This window comes from Echinops telfairi, unplaced genomic scaffold (genome assembly GCF_000313985.2).
Source record: "Echinops telfairi isolate 266 unplaced genomic scaffold, ASM31398v2 ScPeMD7_8;HRSCAF=38, whole genome shotgun sequence".
NCBI classification, from domain to species: Eukaryota; Metazoa; Chordata; class Mammalia; order Afrosoricida; family Tenrecidae; genus Echinops; species Echinops telfairi.
Genome location: NW_022103905.1, coordinates 8,302,720 through 8,323,028, shown reverse-complemented (window position 1 = coordinate 8,323,028; position 20,309 = coordinate 8,302,720). Strand labels below are relative to the sequence as shown.

The following is a 20,309-nucleotide window of genomic DNA, read 5'->3' as shown; positions in this document are numbered from 1 at the left end:
TATTGCAAGTTGGGGCTGTTTCCATAGTTTCAAAGAGAGAGCATCTTTACATCCCACGAAAGGCCAGCACCAATTGTTCGTAACTTGGATGCTTCTCACCTGAGGCTGTACTGTAGCTTCTTTGTCAGGCACCATCAGGCCTTGTGAAAATCCTCAATGGCAACTGATGTGGAAGAGATTTAAAGGGAACCTAAATTGGTCCCTTCCCTCCCTAGAAACCAGTGTAAGGTATCACTTTAAATCGAGAGCTCAGCTTGGTGAGTAGACGAAATCAGAGTAGTAAGAGGTTCATTCTCTGGTCACCATTTCCTTTCCATCACTGTTGAAGACATCCATCCCTTTTTTATTTTCCAAATGCCATGTTTCATGTACCTACCTGTTCCTTTGGCTTCTGATAAATGAACCGGATTGTCCTTGCATTTGAGAGAGAAAGTTATAGACACACATCTCACCTCTGGCTTGAGTCTTGACCAGATCTGTGCACAGCCTACTGTTTAAACCCATTCCCCCTCATTCCCTCCCTCTCCAGCTTTGCTCTTCCTTTCTTTCTCTCCCGTCCTTCTTGCCTTGGTGCTCAATACTTCTCTTTTCCTTTAAAAATCTGACCCCAAACGTTTACAACCCAAATACATTTTAATCTAATCGTTCTCTTTTGTGGCTGGGTCCGTAAATGATTATTTCTGGTTTCCCTTTCTATCTAGACAACCTCCACCCTGAATGTGTATTTTCTCATTGAACTCATGGAACGAATCGATTCATTGATTTGGAATGGGCATGCCCTTGGTTTGGTATGGGCTTGGAATTTAAAAAAGAACTAGAAACATCTTCTGTCTAGTTTGGGGCAAGTTACATGGTGCCTTTGAGAGTCCCCAGAACGCTGAATCGAATCAAGATAAGAAGCATGGAACAGCTGAAAGGAATCACACGCATTTTCAGGCACATGTGGCAAGCAGGGCCTACGTTTCTCTAGTCCCGGGTGAACTCTAGGAGGGACCCCTCCTCACCCCCATATTAGGAGTATGTACCTAGAAAGTCCAGATCCATCTCTGTTGTGAAATTGAAAGTATGCCCTTTGTCAGTCCACATCCAGTTAGAAGACAGGAGATAAGATGAAACTTTTAGGATGGTCTCTGCTTTATCTTTTCAAAAATCATTTGTTATACTAGAAGTCGAGACAAGTGACTTTTTCAAAAAGGAAAACAACAACAACAACAAAAAACCAAAATGCCTTTATTCTTTGTGAGGTCTTCATTCTTATTTGAATGGCGAAGAAAGCCGTGCTGTCCCACGACTGATAGATTTCCATCCATGTCTGGTCCCACGACCCTCCCGGTATTTTCTCTTCCTGGCACTATTATGTCTATGTTAGCACTGGGCCGTCTGGGCCAAGGAGAGACAAGCGTATGCTCGCTACTCGTCACTGCGTGGTAGTCCAGTGCTGCAGAGCTCTGAAGAGAGTTTCGGTTGAGTTTTAAAACGATGTGTTTCTTGCTTTACAGGGACTGTTGTTTGTGAGGCACCGAACAACAAATTAGATAAATTCACAGGCACCCTCTCTTGGAAAGACAGCAAGTATTCCCTCAACAACGAGAAGATAATCCTAAGAGGCTGTGTCCTGAGAAACACCAGTTGGTGTTTTGGAATGGTTATTTTTGCAGGTATGACTATAACTGCCCGGGGGTGGGTTGTATGTGGACTCTTCCCAAGGTACCCATCAACACAGCCTCCACCTTTCTGCACTGGGATGAACACACTGCATTGATTCCAGAGGCACTTGACTTCCGAGGGTGGCGACCAGGGGAAGACATCGTGAAACACTGACACCACGAGCAGTTTATGGCTATGCATGATCACTCCTTCACGAAGCAGTGGGCAGTAGATACCTACAGCTTAATTTCTCTTCTGCTAGCTCCATCCTAATGATCCCTGAGTGTGCTTCAAAAGGTTTATTGGCAAAAAAAATCCCAAGATCTTTTCATTCCATTCTTTCCCAGGAACTTTTTGGAGGCTCCTTCTAGGCAACTGGACACCCCCTTACTGAGGGGTTGTGGGGAGGAGACGAGCCAATCAGGGTGCAGGGTAGCAACGATGAAACATATAACTTTCCTCTAGTTCTTTAATGCTCCCTCCCCCCACCCCCCTATCATGATCCCAATTCTACCTTACAAATCTGGCTGGACTGAAGGATGTACATTGTACAGACAGCAACTGGAAACACAGGGAATCCAGGATAGATGACTCCTTCAGGACCAGTGGTGAGAGGGGCGAGGCCTGGAGGGTGAAGGGAATGTGGGGTAGAAGGGGGGAACCAATTACAAGAATCTAAGTATAGCCTCCTCCCTGGGGGATGGACAGCAGAGAAGAGGGCGGAGGGAGACGTTGGACAGTGTTTCTTATGACAAAACTATAATAATTTATGAATTATGAAGGGTTCATGGGGCGGGGTGGGGGGGAGGGAGGGGAAAATAAGCAACTGATACTAAGGGCTAAAGTAGAAGGCAAATGTTTTGAGAACGATGAGGGCAACAAATGTACATATATGCTTGACACAATGGATGGATGTATGGACTGTGATAAGAATTGTAAGAGCCCCCAATAAAATAATTTAAAAAAAATTAAACCACCATGAAGAAAAATGGAAAAAGAATATAAAAGGAGACCCCCGACCCCCCCAACTCTCTGCTCTTGATTTTGGAGTCTGCAAAATGACAAGCCGCTCTTTCAGGAACGTCTTCGGGGAGCCCCCGCAGCTTCTTCTACTGCTGTCCGCAGGACCGGGCATCCTGGAAAAAGTGTGCCTGGCTGGGTGGGGAGAAGGGAAGAGAGGCATTTGTTAGCCTTGATGCCTGCCTCCTTTCTTATCTCTAACTTATCTCTGTGAGCCCCAGGTGGCACTCTCCGGCTGAGGAAGCGTACAGTAGCACCATTTCCTAAAGCGGCTTAAATTGTCCCCATGGCTTCAATTGCCAGTCCTTGATTTTAAAAATCCTGTTTATTGTGACACCAAATTAAGATGTGTTTGGGGCCGGCTGACTCTATGTGCAATCAAAATTGGAATGTTTTTCTTAACTGACTTTCCCTAACAACAACAAAATGTTCATTAAAGACCCAGAAGTGTTCCAAACCTAGGGAAGGCCTCCCAATCCCTCCTAAATGCTCTCAGCTGTGGGTGTTTGCAAGGCTCTTGCTGCTTGGGACTTTGCCATTGTGAGGACTTTGGAAATCCCTAGAAATGAGGTGGAGTATGAGTTTTTCTCCAGGAGTGAGGGTAGAGGGGTGGCGGGTAGATCTAAATTCACGAGTCTCTCATCAGATACTTTTATTTTTTAGTCAGAGAGATATACCTGTGACTGTTTGTTTCCTTCTCTGTACGTTTCCTGCAAAAAGAACAAAGGAGATAGACTTATACACAAACCTCTCTTTACTTTCCCACTTCCGCCAGCGAGACTTCCTGAAGGTACCTCCTGGGAAGTGGTCTTCTGACCTGCTCCCTGTCACAGCCATGGAGGCCCCTCACCCGATGACGAGTGGGCTGTAACCCAACATTTTGTTTGTATTTGTAGGATCTGGTTTACGGTAACTTAATCAGTACCATGCCAGGCTAGGTCAGCTATTGTGATTATAATATAAAACACACACACATATTGCCTAACTGTTAGGCCCTAAAATATAATAAGTGCTCAAGAAATTAATGACTTGGCTAAAAAAGTAGTAACTGAGTGCCTACAGACCTAGTGGCGTTGTGGCTTACACGTGGGACTGTTAACCACAAGGTCAACAGTTTGAAACCAGGAGAAAGAAGAGCCTTTCTACTCCTGCAAAGACTTACAGTCTTGGAAAGGAGCAGTTATACCTTGTCCTATAGGGTTGCTGAATGTCAACGTGACTCGAGGGCAGTGAGTTCGGTGTTACTATGTAAAACATTTATGTTCGTTACTTATTGGTGATTAAGAATATAAGCAAAATGTACTCCTTTTAATCATATCGATTTCAATCCGGTGGGGAAGAGAGACATTACACTTAGATAACTGTAGCCATGGATGTATAATCACAAGCTGAGGTAGTGAAGAATTCACTGAAGAAGAAGAACGTGGACTCACCAGAGTCTAGAAGAAAGAGGCAGATTTAGACTTAGAATTTAAAGGATAATTTCCTGATGAAACCTGAGTCAAGAATGGCAGGATCAGCAAGCGTCAGCCAAGTGAAGAGTGTAGGGAAGTCAGCCATCGGGCATATCATGGGCAAAGGCCCTGTGGAAGGAATGAAGAAGGTGAGGCTGAAAAACCAACCCAAACAAGCAAAAACTTCAGAAGGCTAGTATGGGGCATGGAAAGCATGGGGGCTAGACATGGTCACATGACCGAAGAGATGGGCAGAGACTGGACCAGGCAAGATCTACATTGTTGCCCGGAAGCCATCGCAAGTTTATAAACAGGGACACGTGTATATGCTAAATCAAAAGGGTTGGTTTTGCCTAGAATGTTGATCATATTTATAAATGGACAGCAGATCCTCATGACGGTGGTGGTAGAGGAGGACACATATTGCTTACGGTGGGGTTTGGAGTGGATTCAGGAAGGCCAGGTGATTAGACCTTTACTGCACTTCATAGATGATGGGACTTTGGATTGGGATTGGGGGAGTCATGGAGATGGAGAGAGGAAATTCAGAAGCTATTTAGAAAGTTGAACTGACAGGATTTGAAAGTGATTATGAGTGCTGTCAGATTTTTCAGAATCTTTATAGTTGTATAGATAGTGGTGTCATTTTGGGGGATAATGAACCCTAGAGGATTATCATGAGCTGGACATGGACAAGGGCCACTTGAGGGCCCTTAGACAGATCCAGGTGAAGATATCATCCATGCAATTAAACATATGACTTTAAATATACTGGTTTTGAGTTGAGGCGTGCAGTCTGAATTAGATATACATATTTGGCCTGCAAAAATCATTGAAGCTCTAGTCCTAGATGAGCTTGCCTGGGGAAGGTAGATTGAGTAGAAGAGGAGATGACAGAAGCCCGAGACTTGATGAAGGTCAAGGATTACAGCCTTCAGTGTGGATTATGGCTCAACGCAAAGAAAACCAAAACCCTCACAACTGAACCAAGAGGTAAAATCATAATGAATAGAGAAAAGATTGAAGTTGTCAAGACGTTTGTCTTGCTAGGATTCACAATCAACGCTCATGGAAGTGTCAGTCACGCAATCAAATGATGCATTGCATTGGGTAAATTTGCTGCAGAAGATCTCTTTAAAGTGCTCAAGAGCAAGGCTGTAACTTTGAGGACTAAGATGCGCCTGGCGCAGGCCGTGGTATTTTCAGTGGTCTCATCGGCATGTGAAAGTCGGACATTGAGTAAAGAAGACTGAAGAAGAATCGATGCATTTGAATTATGGCGCTCAAGAGTACTGAAAGCACCCCACATTACCAACAGAACGAACAAAACTGTTTCAGAAGAAGTGCGGTCAGAATGCTTCCTAGAGGCAAGGATGGCAAGACTTCACATCATGAACATTGGCCACGTAGTCAGGAGAGATCCATCCCTGGAAAAGGAACATCATGCTTGGTGAAGTGGAGGGGCAGTGGAAAAGAGGAAGTCCCTGGACAAGACGGATTGACACAGTGGCTGAAACTATGGGTCAAAAATAAGAATAATTGTGAACATGATGCAGTACCTGGTAGTGCATCCTTCTGTTGTACACAGGGTCATTAGGAGCTGAGACAGACTCAATGTCACCTAAAAACAGCATGTCTAAGGCGTAAGGAATTCGAGTATTTACGGACCATGTAGCGATGGTGAGCATCACGGACGGTAGAGAAAAATCTATCAGACAGTAGGAGGCAACCATGGAACTAAGGGAAGCGTGTGTTTAAATAGGATGGACTAGTTAGCAGTGTCAAAAGCTGGTCAGGAAGGCAGGTAGGATATTGGTGATAATTCTAGATATATTTCTGTTGGCCCAGAAACTAGGTTTGGGTATTGCTGGGAGATGGGTAAAGAAAATGCCTTCACAAACCTTGACGGTGAGGGGAAAAAGGATATATCAATATCTGTGGATTAAAAAACAACAACAAGAACAAAAACCTCACGGCCATCATGCCAATTCCTATTCATAGCAACCCTGTAGGTCACGATATGAGTCCCCTGTGGGTTTCCGAGAGGATAACTCTTGATAGGAGTAGAAAGCCTCCTCTCTCCTGTGGGTCCCCTGGTGGTGTTTTTGTTTTTGAATGTTTTTAACAGTTTTATTAGCCCTTCTTCCATGTCATACAATTCAAGAATTCAGTCAGATCAGGAAGAGTTGTACAATCATCACTACATTCAATGCTAGAATATTTTCTTCTTCCTTGCCCTCATTGTTATTCATGTAATTATTGTTTTTCTAATTGTGGCAAAAATGTACCCAGCAAACCTTTCTTCAGTTCCACAACTTCTGCAGATACAACTCAGTGCTGTCGTTCACCTTCTTTCTGTTGTCAAACCATCATTGAGATCTTTTTCTAAATTATTCCTCCACCGTTAATATAAACTCAACGTCCCTGAAGCAACACCTCTTTCTCCACCCATGGTAACCGTTGGTCAAGTTTGATTTCCTTCATTCTTTTTTTAAAAGGAGTTTTCTTGATATAGCATTCACATATCATCTACTTCCATGATTAAATCACTTTTAAAATGAGTTGCATATACATCATCACAATCAGTTCTAGTGCTCCCTCCCCCCTCCCACATTCATGACTCGTGGTTTTAATCTGCTGATCTAGCTCAGTGCTTAACCCACTACACTACCAGGACTCCTTTTCTGTGGATATGTTAAAATGAATCCTTACAAACTTATGGAGCATATTGTTTCGTAGTCTTTGTGTGTTTCTGTGCCTCAGAAATATTAAATTCTAAAAATATAAAAAATATTAAATTCTACCACAAAATTGGCCTGTCAATATTTCACGTTTTAGCAATCAGACATTTTATTTGCACTTTGTGATCTTTACCATAAAAGAAATATTTCCAACTCTCAATGTTTATATGGTATTAATAAATAATTCTGGGAATGTGTACGTGGTCGCCTTTGCAGAGCAAGCGGCTGGGTATAGGACACTGAGGTACAATTTCCAATACCAGTGAATTGTTTGAGACCCCAGACTTTATTTCAATTTTTCTTTCAAGAAAGCTCTTTGAAGAATGTGCCTGCTCTGCCCCAACTTCCCGAATGGCATTTAATTTCATGTGTGCCTTGCTTCTTTCTCTCTTTTCTTTTTCTTTCTTTCTCTAATTTCCCTATTCCTTCTATTTTAAATGGCTATCTGGATTTACAGTCATGGGAAGGAAATGTGGAGAGAGAATATTAGGAAGCCAGCTATAATTATAATTTAATTGTTTCTATGAAACACTGTCTCTGTCCACAGGAATGCCCTTTCCAATCCAGTCTAATATTCTCCTTTATTAAATTTACCTAATACTTAACTTATTTTTGTTTTTTTTAGCTAGTCAGCATTTATTAATAAATAATTCTTTTTTTTAAACATATGTTGTCATCATCTTTTTCTTCTCATTACTTTTTTAAAATCATTTTATTGGGGGCTTGAACAACTCTTATCACAATGCATCCATCCATCCATTGTGTCAAGCACGTTTGTACATTTGTTGCCATCATCATTCTCAAAACATTTTCATTTTACTTGAGTCCTTGGTATCAGCTCCTCATTTTCCCCCCTCGCTCCCCCATGAACACTTGATAATTTATAAATTATTATTATTTCGTCATATCTTACACTGTCCAATGTCGCCCTTCACCCACTTTTCTGTTGTCTGTCCCCCAGGGAGGGTCTTATATGTAGATCCTTCCGATGGTTCCCCTTTCTACCCCTACCTTCCCTCCACCCTTCCAGTATTGCCACTCTCACCACTGGTCCTGAGAGGTTCATCCATCCTGAATTCCCTGTGTTTCTGGTTCCTATCTGTACCAGTGTACATGCTCTGGTCTAGCCGGATTGTAAGGTAGAATTGGGATCATGATAGTGGGGGGGTGGGGGTAGGAAGTATTAAAGACTAGAGGAAAGTTGTATGTTTCATCATTTCTACATTGCACCCTGTTTGGCTCTTCTCCTCCCTGTGAAGTACTTGTAACTCAGTTAATAATGTTTTTAAAGTTCCTTAAACAAGTAATCATGAACTCTTTCGTGAACTACTCTATTATATGTAACTGAAATAACCTAATACAAGATTTAAGACAAGTATTGCCTTTATAACATTTATTTTATATGTTCTTATTGCCATTGAATCAATTCTGCTTATAGTGTCAGATTAGAATGGCCTTATAGCGATTTCTGTTTTAAAAATAGTTTTATTTGCATACACTTTAAATATTATATGATTTCATTGTTCAATCATAGTAAGAAGAGTTGTGCAGTCATCACCACAATCAATTTCAGAACACATTCTTTTCTTACCCATTGTTGTTGGTTCCCCGATTCCCCCTAACCTCTCCTGTTATACCCCTAGCTAATTATTAGCCCAGTTACTGTCTCTGTAGATTTACCTATCCGGGATTCCATATACAGAAAATTATGCAAAATGCAAAGAAGAAGCAGACAAGCAAAACAAAATAAAGCTCAGCAACACTGCACAAAACATAGAAAAACCTTAATCAGAAAGCAAGCAGAAAATATTAAAATCTGAAACGACTTTAAAATGGGTCAAAAGGGAGATCAAATGATAAAGCATTACATTTTAACTTAACTATATCTTCCATAATCCACTTTGCAATGTTCTTTGTCTGATAGCAAGGCTATTCACATCCCTCAACTGTGGTCTGAGGGAATTCATTTGGAGCTTAGTCAATGGAAGACCTTGGCAATGGATATGGGGCCCTACAAATGGATTCTGCAAACAGGGTGTTCGCAATTTCAGCTCTAATACCATTCCCTCCTCCAGATTTAGATTTCATTATTTATAGTCCTTGGATCACATAGACTGGTGTGTTTCTTGAATTGAAGTTGACATCTCAGATGGGTGTTTGTTTTAAGACAAGCCTTTGAGATGCCAGACACTATTCTTTCTGATAGCCCGGCACCTTCGGCTTTCTTCACCCCACTTTGCTATTGTACCTACATCTTCAGTAGAGTGAGCATCTCTATATGAGGGCAAGCGTCGAGTAGGGTCATGTCATAAAAACGAATTGTTCTTGGATTGAGGTTAGAAGTAAGGTCATTGGGTTTTCTTGGCTGTTATCTTACGGAGCAGATGGGCCGGTGTTTTTCCCACAGAGCTTCCATGTGTGTTCAAACTGCAAACCTTTCAGTTAGCAGTCGAATGCTTAAGTTAGTGGCCCCTTCCATGTAAGCTATAGATACAAGGATACTTGCATATTATATATAATATTTAATGTACTATGAATAGGATATATTATAGAGATGTATTATGAATAATATATTACATATTCTGCATAACGTAATATACAATAGAATAGAACAGCCAGTCTAATATATAATATACATAACATAATAGATTATATGATATATAATAATGATACATGTTTTAGTTGTTTCAACTTTGTTATTTACCTTTTGTGTGCAGGTCCTGACACTAAACTAATGCAGAACAGTGGGAAGACTAAATTTAAAAGGACAAGCATTGATAGACTGATGAATACTCTTGTGCTGTGGGTAAGTTACCATGACACATATAAATAATTCCATTACCCATTCTTATCCTAATGCATTTCTTATATTTTGCTAGGAGTCATTTTAGAAATTCCATTCTCTATGAGAAGTTTGTATTTTGGGGTTTTTTTCACGTAAGGGACAGGTATAATGCATTTACTTGTTGGCTTAGGAAGATTCCTCAACCTTGGAAACATTTCTTGTTAGAAGTAGATTGATGCTTATGGGCATTTTCATGCTTATGGAGATTCTCCATGTTCCCAAAATTAGACTTTGAACCACGAGTTCCCATCACACCTTCTCCAACTCAGGCCTTACCATGTTCATCTGAGACCTTGAACTTAGAAATAACTGTCAGAGTTTACTAACAAGCTTCAGGTCCCTTCCCACTTTTTCCTGTATTTGAAAAAAAAAAATTCAAAAGTCCCGTGCGTACCACTGCGTGTTTTCATGAACCCTCTTGTTCCCCACAAGCAAGGCTTGTCCCTCCCGCTCGAGAGCTGGAACTTGCCTGTCTGAGTTCTTGAGTCATTTCCGTTTTCTTCCTTTGGCACTTACGACTCGAGTGATTATATAATGCATCACCCATACTTTCGAAGGCACTTCAGCTACTTTTCTTTTTTTTAACCTGAGTGCCTACGTGGGAATGAAACTCGTTTTCTTTTATTTTGCAGAATGTTTAAAATATATGCATTTATCACCAATCACAGAGGCGAGATGCTTTGGTTTGTGGCCCTCGGCAAGCTGTGTCGTTTTGTTCTTGTGTTGGCAGCTGCGGTTGGGGTGGCTCTCAGCCCATGCTGGTGACCCATGTGCTCCGGAGTTGGCCAGGTCTTCCTTCTTGCAGAGATACTCTGTAGGTTTAGGTTAGCAGCCAATCACAAAATGCTTGCATCTCCTCATCCACCAAGACCAAAGTAAACCCCAACCACCAACAACAGAGAACCTACTGCCATGAAGACATTTGGTCCTCACAGCTACTCTTGTGGAGGGTTCTGAGACTGACCCTTTAAGGGAGCAGCCAGTCTCCTGCTTCTCTTGATGGGAAGTTTGAACCCATGACCTTGTGGTTAGCAGCAGCACCAGCACTCCTTGCTTGTATTATCAAGGCTCCTTCGTTTTCCTGGGCTTCCATCTCATTTGTTTCCTGTTTCATCTGCGAAGTGTAGATGCTCCGAATTTTTTCGATGGGAGAATCAAATGAGAACAATGTACGTACAGGATGTATGTGAAGCATTTCCCTGACATAAAATGTTCAGTCTTACTAATATGACACATGGTAAGTTGGAAGAGCTCTTCCTGGGCTTTCTTGTTCATCGGATGATTTCTCAGAGCTCGGAGTGTCATCAGATCATGAGGATATGACTAGTTTGGGGGTCAAGTCAACCTTAACCAGATCTCTCTTCTCATTTCAGATTTTTGGGTTTCTGGTATGCTTGGGAATTATTCTTGCAATAGGAAATTCAATCTGGGAGCACCAAGTTGGGGACCAGTTCAGAACTTTCCTCTTTCGGAATGAACAAAAGAACAACGCTGTGTTCTCAGGATTCTTAACATTCTGGTCCTATATAATCATTCTCAACACAGTCGTACCCATCTCTTTATACGTGAGGTAAGATGACAGTTTATCCTGCAGTGAGGCTGATGTGTCAAAAGGCCTTTGTTTCAGAGAATCTTGTCCCCACCCTCCCTTTTTTTTTTTTTTTTTTACAATTACAGCAGTGAGATAGAAGTCTTGCTGTGACTCCTCGTGATCTGCTACATCTGTTACAAATGAGGCAACTAAGCTGTTTAATCTGTTTAACTTTTAAAAACACAAAACAAGCTCTACTGCTGTCAATCGATTCCAGCTCATAGTGACCCTGTTCCGATGGAGTTGATCAGCCCCAGAAGGTTTCAAAGGCGGCTGCGAGTTTTATAAAGCCAACTGCCACATCTTTCTCCTGCAGAGGGACTGGTGGGTTCGAACCCTCAATTTATTTGGTTAGCAGTCGGGCGCTTGAACCACAGTGCCACCTGGGCTCCTGTTAACGTTTATCTTTTCAAATGACAATACGTACATTTTATTTTGTTCTTGATTCAATTGGGTTTGTTAAGGTTGTTTTTCTTTGAATTTTGTGGACTCCCAACATAATCTCGTGCAACCTGGTTAATTAGAATTGGGTTGATGCTGGATTTAAAAAAAGAAACAAGGAATAAACATTTAGAGAGATCTACTGAGACCGTGCCTCCCTGATACTAGGCTCACACCAGATACCTGGATCCAAGTTCTCAGTGTACCGCTTCTTAGCTCTCTCGCCTTGGGCAAATCACCTCACTTCCCAGCGCCTCTGTCCTCTCGCTTTTTGATGGGGAGGTAGTAATAGTTCCATTTTCAAGAATTGTATGAAGATGAAATAATTGAACATATGCACAACTCTTAGAAGCATGCCTGGCACACTGTGATACTTTAATGGATATACATTTCCCCCTATTATTATGGTTACTTACAAATGAGTACCCAGAGGAATGAAAATATAGTGGGTGATATTGTCCATTGCTTAGTAAGTAGAAGCCTGGCTTTTCCCTCTTACTCTGCAAGTTGGTCTGTCTTATCTGCATTTAGTTCAACAAGCTAGAGTTAAACTTCTCTCTCTCTCTGGGATGCGTGCTTACGTGCGTTTGATAACTTTTATAAGTTTGATCAGTTGAGCCTAGAATCTGTTCTTAAGCTAGCCAGATGCCTCATCTCACCAACACTGAGGCAGACAGTCCAAAAGACACTGGGGCCAAGATGGGACTTGGTTGTTTGACACTCCTCTTCACCAGGATTTTAACAATGCACAAAATTACCAGCTCTAAACCCTCACTAATTTTTATGAGCTTCTTTTTCTCTCTTTCCAAAATCCTGGCTAGGATGAAGCAAGGGCAGTTTAATGCATACCATCTAACCTTGTTTTGGAGAGCGGTCAGGAAACTGAAATGTCAACTTGTGGGAAATTGACTTGAAGTGGTGGCATGTGGCCACAACACCACAAATTGCTTTGGGCCTTCTGGAGCTGTGGTCAGAGTGGGCTCTAGTTAAACTGGATCCTACTGGCTCATCTTTGATTCCAAGGACCTCTCATGCTTGTATCCAATTATATAGTTGGTGGTAAATCCTACTCTTTGCCAGAAAAGCGGTCAGCTTTTAAAGCTTTCCTTTTATGTCTTAAATGAATAATAAGTGTGCAGACTGGCTTACCATCTGCACATGTGCAATTTAGTATGTGCTCATGGAAGGAGTACATTCTGTATATGCTCTTTCTTTGAACGGCCTTGGTAGTTTTCATATTATAATTTGACAAATGGTTTTTTTTCTTTTTTCTGAGAAACAGGCTAGTTCCCCAGATGAACATTTTTTTCTCCCTGTAATGTGTCTCCTGGAGTGATCGAAAGGTTAATTAAAAAGAACACATTCGGATTCTGGTCTTGACACTCCCTAATAGCTGTGTGCCCTTAGAGAAAGCACTTAGCTTCTCTGTGCCATATGCTTGCCTGTAAAATGATGTGCATGGAAAAGTAGGGGATTAATAGAATTGATTTCTGAATTTCTTTCTGCTCCAAAAGAGTATCACCTTCTCTGTAAATGGTAGCACAGCAGTTAATTGCACCGTGGCTAACTGAATTGTCAGTGGTGTGAACCCACCGGCTGTTCTGGGGGAGAAGGCTGTGGCAGTCAACTTCCTTGAAGATTCACACCCCTGGAGATCCCGTGGAGGTCAGAACTGTCTAGCCCATCCTACTTGTCACCATGGGATTGTTGTGAGTTAGAATGGGTTCTATGGCAGTGGGTTTGGTTGAAGATAAGACCACACTCACTACCATGGAGCTGATGCTGACTCATAATGACCCAGTGGGGAGGGTGGGTTGGAAAGGGGGGATCGATGATAAGGATCTACATATAACCTCCTCCCCAGGGGACGGACAACAGAAAGGTGGGTGAAGGGAGACATCAGATAGGGCAAGATATGACAAAATAATAATTTATAAATTATCAAGGGTTCATGAGACAGGGGGGACCGGGGAGGGAGGGGAAAAAATGAGGAGCTGATGCCAGGGGCTTAGGTGGAGAGCAAATGTTTTGAGAATGATGAGGGCAATGAATGTACAAATGTGCTTGCCACAACTGGTGTATGTATGGATTGTGATAAGAGTTGTATGAGCCCCTAATAAAACGATAATAAATAAACAAAAAATAAAAATAAAAAAGGCCCAGGGACTGCACAGAGCTGCCCCCGTGAGTGTAGCTGTAACGGCAACTCTTTACGGGAATTAGGAAGTCTTGGCTTCTTTCTCCTGTGGGTTTGGCTTTGTATCTTTAAGTAGAATTTGCCCAAGGGGTTTGAGTTTGGCTATACACATAAAGACTGGCCTCTCTAGCTCCTCCAGCGGTGCCACAAGAGAAAGGTTTGTCGATCTGCTTCTGTCTAAAGATGAAAACCCACCGACACACCTGATGGTTGTCGAGCCTATCAGACTGATGGCAATCTCACACTTACAGAGTAGAATGGCGCCCTGAGGATTTCTTGGCTGTGATGCCAATTAAAGCAGATTGCCCGACTGCTCTCCTGGGAAATTGCTGGGTGGACTTGAACTGTCCACGCTGGGGTTAGCAGCAGAGAGTAGGTGATTTGCCAAGGACTTTAGGTGGAACAGCTTGACTGTTGTCGCACTTTGGTTGCTGTGAATTGGCGTCAACTCCATGGCCATGGGTTTGGTTTTGGGTTTACCTTTTGATTGTAAAAGATTTTCACACAACTTACCTCATTCCTGTCTCCCCAAAACGTTTGAGGTACCTCTTACCCAGTTTGGGTAATGATTGAGGAGGCGATTTGCTCCAGATCACGGCACCAGTCAGTGCGGAACCAATGGCGAACCTCAGGCTTTCTGACATTTGGCACAGGGGTTTACTTCTGTACCCCTGTGTGATTTATGACCCAGCCAAGATGTCAGGGGGAAAAAGAGGCCGGAGCAAGACATGCCTCTGGTAAAGACACATGGGTGCTTTCTTCTCACCAAATAAGAGTAATAATTCTAATCTTAATTTGAAGGAAAAAGCATTCCAGGGAGTACCAGTTGCTCAGGCTTTAAGGCTGAGACAGAGGGAATAAAACATTCCCAGGTATTTCTGCTCCGATGCATGAAGACATTCCACAAAAGCTCTTAGTGGGCTGTTGAACAAATATGAAGAATAAATTAGTGCAATCTAATTTATTTGAGGATAAGTGCCCCCAAGTAATTCTAGTATATGTGCTGCCGAAGCCAGCATGCCCCCAAGTTCCTCGGACTGTTTACTAATTGCACGTGAGCCAAAAATGTTGACTGTGGGAAAGTATTTCCCTGCTGTTGATTTGCTCATCTGCAGTGTTGAGACGTATTCACCAAAGTCAAAGCCAACCCACTGCCATTGAGGCCATTCACACTCGTGATGACCTTGTCAGGGTGCCCAAGACTAGGCCTCTGGAGGGGAGCCGCCCACCTCATCTGGTGGGTTTGAATCACTGACCTTGTGGTTAGCACCCAGAGTCTAACCCGCAGGGCACCAGGGCTTCTGAAAGCACACCCACTACTGTTGTTATTGTTGTTTTTCTAACACATTATCTTAAGAAATGGAGCTGTGGCACTTCCAGAGAATTTACTTTCAAGTTTGTTTCCCCCTTCTTTCTCTTTTCCTAAAGCAATAGAATCTCATTTCCAAATTGCTACAAAATGGGTCAAAGTCATACTCCTAGAATGTTCAGGCAGAGAACATGAAGTGTCCTGATTGCTAATTCTGAATATTTGTCTCTCTTCAGTCCAAGGGGTACCTGTTCCCTTGCAGCTCTCCTAAATCCTCCTTTCCCAAACAAAAGGGCACTCTACCTCTGCGAGTCTGAGTACATTTAGAACGCATCTATCGGCTCTTGCTGCATCATGGAAGAATCAAATTCTGTTTTGTTCATTTGACTTTGAGGCTTCAGGATGATGCCAGACATTCAGCTGAAGGAACACTTTAGGGGATTTGCTCAGTTACCTGTATCCTGTCAGCCTAAGGCCAGGTTTACCACATGCCTCAATTCTAGTTTTATCTTTGTGACTAGTTAATTGTGTGACCTTGGATTGGTCATTTAACTAACTCTCCAGGCCTAAATGTCCTTATTGCTTTATTACTAGAAGGCTTAATAAATGAATTCACTCAACACTGACTTTCTATGACAATCAGGGGAGTGTGGCCCATTATGAGTGTTAATGTTAAAAATATATATTATTCATTATTTTTATTGGCATATAATGGACATACCATAGAATTCAATAGTTCAATCATATTAAGAAGAGTTGAGCAATCATCACCACAATCAATTGTAGAGCATTTTCTTTTTTCTTATGTTCATTATCATTGGCCCCTCCTTTACCTCCAACCTCCTGGGCTGTGCCCATAGGTAATTACTGATCCAATTACTGACTCTATAGATTTACCTCTTCTGGATTTCATACACTGAAGAGACATACAGTTGAAAATCAAGACACAAAATAAAGCCAAAAATTTAACAAGGACAAAATAAGACAGAGAAAAACCTCAATGGAAAGGAAACCATTTAAGATTAAAAACTGGAACAAACTATAAAGAGGTCAAAAGGGATAAGATGTTACATTTCAACCAAACTGCAGCTGCCATAATTGACTTTATAAAGCACTCTGAGTGATAGCAAGGTGACTCACATCCCTCCACTATGGTCCGAGAGTTCATTCTTGAGGGTACCCTGCAAATGGCTTTGAGCTATCCACTGCCATCCACAGCCCTCTGTAAACTGGGTGTTCAGAATTTAAGCTCTGTTACTGTTTTTTGTTTGTTTGTTTCTTCTTTCTTGTTTTAATTTTTTCTTAAAGGATGGAACTGACAAAGAAGTTGAGGGTGGGCTACAGAAAAAAAAATCACATGAAAATATATAAATAAATACATACAGAGTGTGACTTAGATGTTTATCTTTGTATCACTTGATTTTACCTGGCCAGAGGGTTTTGTTTTTTTTTTTTCACTTGGGAAGTAAAAAGAATTGCCGTTTGAAGAGTTAGAAAATAAATAGGCACCTTACCACTCTGGGGGAAAAAATATAAGTATGTTATGTACTTCTAGAACTATCAATTGCCATCAAGTTGATTCAAACTCACAGCAATCCTATCGGGCAGAATAGAATTGTCCCATGTGGATTTAAAAGCTAAAAATCTTTGTAGAAGTATGTATGTATGGACTGTGATCAGAATTGTACGAACCCTCAATTAAAAAAAAAAGGTAGACTGCCGTATCTCCCCCTTCCCCACCCCAGTGTGGTGGTGGGTCCACACTGCTGCCAGTTCAGTCGTTGAGTGAGCATTTTAACTACTGTGCTACCAGGGCACCTTTGCGTTTGACAAAGGGCTAATCCAAATCCCAAATAGATTTGATCAGGGAACTGATACATGGATTCTAAAGTTTATCTGGAAAAATACTCACATGACAAAAGGTCAGGAATTTTTGGAAAAGAGAATAAAAGTCAAGGTGCTCTTGGCTTTTTCCTGTCACTGCAAAGCTCTATAAAAGCGCAATCATGAAAGTAATATATGCACGGAGTGCCATATCAGTGAATAAAATGGAGAGCCCTGCAGAGGTTAGTGAGTAAAATAACTTACAGGTGACACACAAAGCCTCCAACTTAGTGGAGGAATGGGTGTACGCCCAACAAATGGTGATGTACATGTTCAGTTTGGAAAAAGTTAAATTAGTCCTTACTCTTTGGTTATGGTGTTTATGGACACCATATCCCAAACATTCTCATTGTAATTGGTGTCATTGAGGTGTGCATGTGAAAAATGTAGAAACGGTAAATGTTGGGTATCCAGCAGTGAAAGAGAAGGGAAGGAAGTGCATGTCAGAACCTAAACGTCTGTCTAGATGGATGTGGCTGGCGGATTTGCACTGCCAATCTTGTCGTCAGCAGCTGAGTACTTCATTGCATGACTGGAGTTCTTGAATTTCAGAATCAGCCCAAACCCATTGCTATCGCGACCATTCGGACTCATAGTGACCCGTATAGGGTTTTTGAGGCTCTAACTCTTCCAAGACTGGACATTTTAGTAGCAAATAGCCTCATCTTTCTCTAGCAGAGTGGTGGGTTTGAACCACTGAACTTGCAGTTAGCAGCCCAGCACTTAAGCCACAATACTACTAGGTTTTTTTTTTTGAGGCTCTAAGTCTTTACAGGAGCAGATAGCTTCATCTTTCTCCTTCTAGTAGCTGGTGTGTTTGAACTGCTGACCTTGACGTTAGCAGTCAGACACTGATGCTACAGTGTCACCACGGCCTCCTATAAAAACAAAAGTTCCCAAGTAAAACTCTAAAGAAAGAAAGAACAAAGATAGATTTGATTGATATGAAAGAGGAAACTTACACAGTACAAAAATAGGGCACATGATACATTCAGTGAAATATCCGCATTAAAAAAAAATTATTTTATTGGGGGCTTGTACAATTCTTATCAATATCCATACATACATCCATTGTGTCAAACACATATGTACATTTGTTGCCATCATCATTCTCAAAACGTTTGCCTTCTACTTGAGTCCTTAATATCGGCTCCTCATTTCCCCCCTCCCTCATTAACCCTTCATAATTCATAAATTATTATTATTTTGTCATATGTTATACTGTCTGACATCTCCCCCACCCTCTTCACTGCTGCCCATCCCCCAGGGAGGAGGCTATACGTAGATTCTTGTAATTGGTTCTCCCTTTCCACCCCACATTCCCTCTAGCCTCCAGGCATCGCCACTCTCACCACTGGTCCTGAAAGGGTCATTTGTCCCAGATTCCCTGTTTCCAGTTGCTATCTGTACCAATGTACATCCTCTGGTCTAGCCAGATTTGTTAGGTAGAATTGGGATAATGATAGTGGGGCAGGGGGAGGAAGCATTTAAGAACTAGAGGAAAGTTATATGTTTCATCGTTGCTACCCTGCACCCTGACTGGCTCATCTCCTCCCCACAACCCTTCAGTAAGGGGGTGTCCAGTTGCCTACCAGTGGGCTTTGAGTCTCCACTCAGCACTCACCCACATTTACAATGATATGATTTTTTGTTCTTTGATGCTTAATACCTGATCCCTTCGACAGCTCGTGGTCACACAGGCTGGTGTGCTTCTTCCATGTGGGCTTTGTTGCTTCTGAGCTAGATGGCCGCTTGTTTATCTTCAAGCCTTTAAGACCCCAGGCACTATATCTTTTGATAGCTTGGCACCATCAGCTTTCTTCACCACATTTGCTTATGCACACGTTTGTCTTCAGTGATCATATCGGGAAGGTGGGCACCCACTGATATGATTTTTAGTTCTTTGATGTCTGATAACTGGTCCCTTCTGCACCTCGTGGTCAGACAGGCTGGTGTGCTTCTTCCATGTGGGCTTTGTTGCTTCTGAGCTAGATGGCCGCTTGTTTATCTTCAAGCCTTTAAGACCCTAGATGCTATATCTTTTGATAGCCGGGCACCATCAGCTTTCTTCAACACATTTACTTCTGCACACATTTTTCTTCAGCAATCATGTCGGGAAGGTGTGCATCACGGAATGCCAATTTAATAGAACAACGTGTTCTTGCATTGAGTAATTACTTGAGTGGAGGCCCAATGTCCATCTGCTGCCTTAATACTAAACATATAAATATATGCATGTAGATCTATTTCCCCACCCTCCTATAAAATATATATATATATATATATAATTGTTTTTTAATGAAGAGCCAACAACCTTTGTGGATTTAAACATCTTACAATCCGTAGGAAATATAGTAATACCCTGATACACTGAGAAGGGGGAAAAAAGAAAAGAAAAAGAGAACATACTTAGACAATTGTGAGGAGAAATACAGTTGGACAGTAAATTTTGGGGAAAAAAGTTCAGCTCACTGGTAAGTAAAGAAATGCAAAACAATAACAAGGTACCATTTGAACTCGCATGTCGTATGAAAGATGACTGCCAGCACTCTCATGGTAGGAGCTGAAATTGTTGTCGCATTTCTGGCAGTTTGGTGTTCGGCATGGCCAACGTTGAAAGATTTCCTATCTTTCACCACTGAGGTTCCGTTTCTAGAGTCGGGAAGTCGTTGGTCATCACCAGGACAGGGGACGTTGCTCATTTCCTGGTAGATGAACAGAGTTAGATGACGACTTACCCCGGCTTATACTCCCTCTGTGAGGGTTTGATTAGAGCTTCAAGGAGGGATTTTCTACCCCGCTTGGCAAAGTGGCATTACACCGGACAATACACTAGACAGACGGTCCTGGAAAACCCATTTGTCTAAGCCAGCCCACTGACAAACGTCTTTACCAATCCTTACAAGAGGAGATGCAAACGAATTGGCTACACAAGAAATCTGGGCCTGTTTAATGTAAACTGAGTTACATTAGGGAGTGTCCCCCTATATCTGTTGGTCTTGACTATTATTTTATGGTGCTGGGAAAAAGGTTTATGAAAAAAACAAACTGCTGAGATGCTTCTGAAGAGCATTAAAGCCTAGGGACAGAGAATCCACTTTTCTAAACTCTGATGACTTTGACAGACTCCTTACTTTGGCAAAGCTTCATGTGTTCTGAAAGTGATGGAGCATTTCTTCC

The 20,309-nt window shown here is 41.9% G+C and overlaps 1 protein-coding gene across 1 annotated transcript in view; it reads left to right on the top strand.

Moving 5' to 3' along the window:
• Nucleotides 1-20,309, top strand: part of ATP8B4 (ATPase phospholipid transporting 8B4 (putative)) — a 254,036-nt gene that overhangs the window by 153,649 nt on the left and 80,078 nt on the right. The window contains exons 10-12 of the mRNA XM_045286465.1: nucleotides 1,500-1,658; nucleotides 9,580-9,668; nucleotides 11,081-11,272. Of these exons, the coding sequence (XP_045142400.1) occupies nucleotides 1,500-1,658; nucleotides 9,580-9,668; nucleotides 11,081-11,272 (440 nt within the window). The remainder of the gene's footprint in view (nucleotides 1-1,499; nucleotides 1,659-9,579; nucleotides 9,669-11,080; nucleotides 11,273-20,309) is intronic.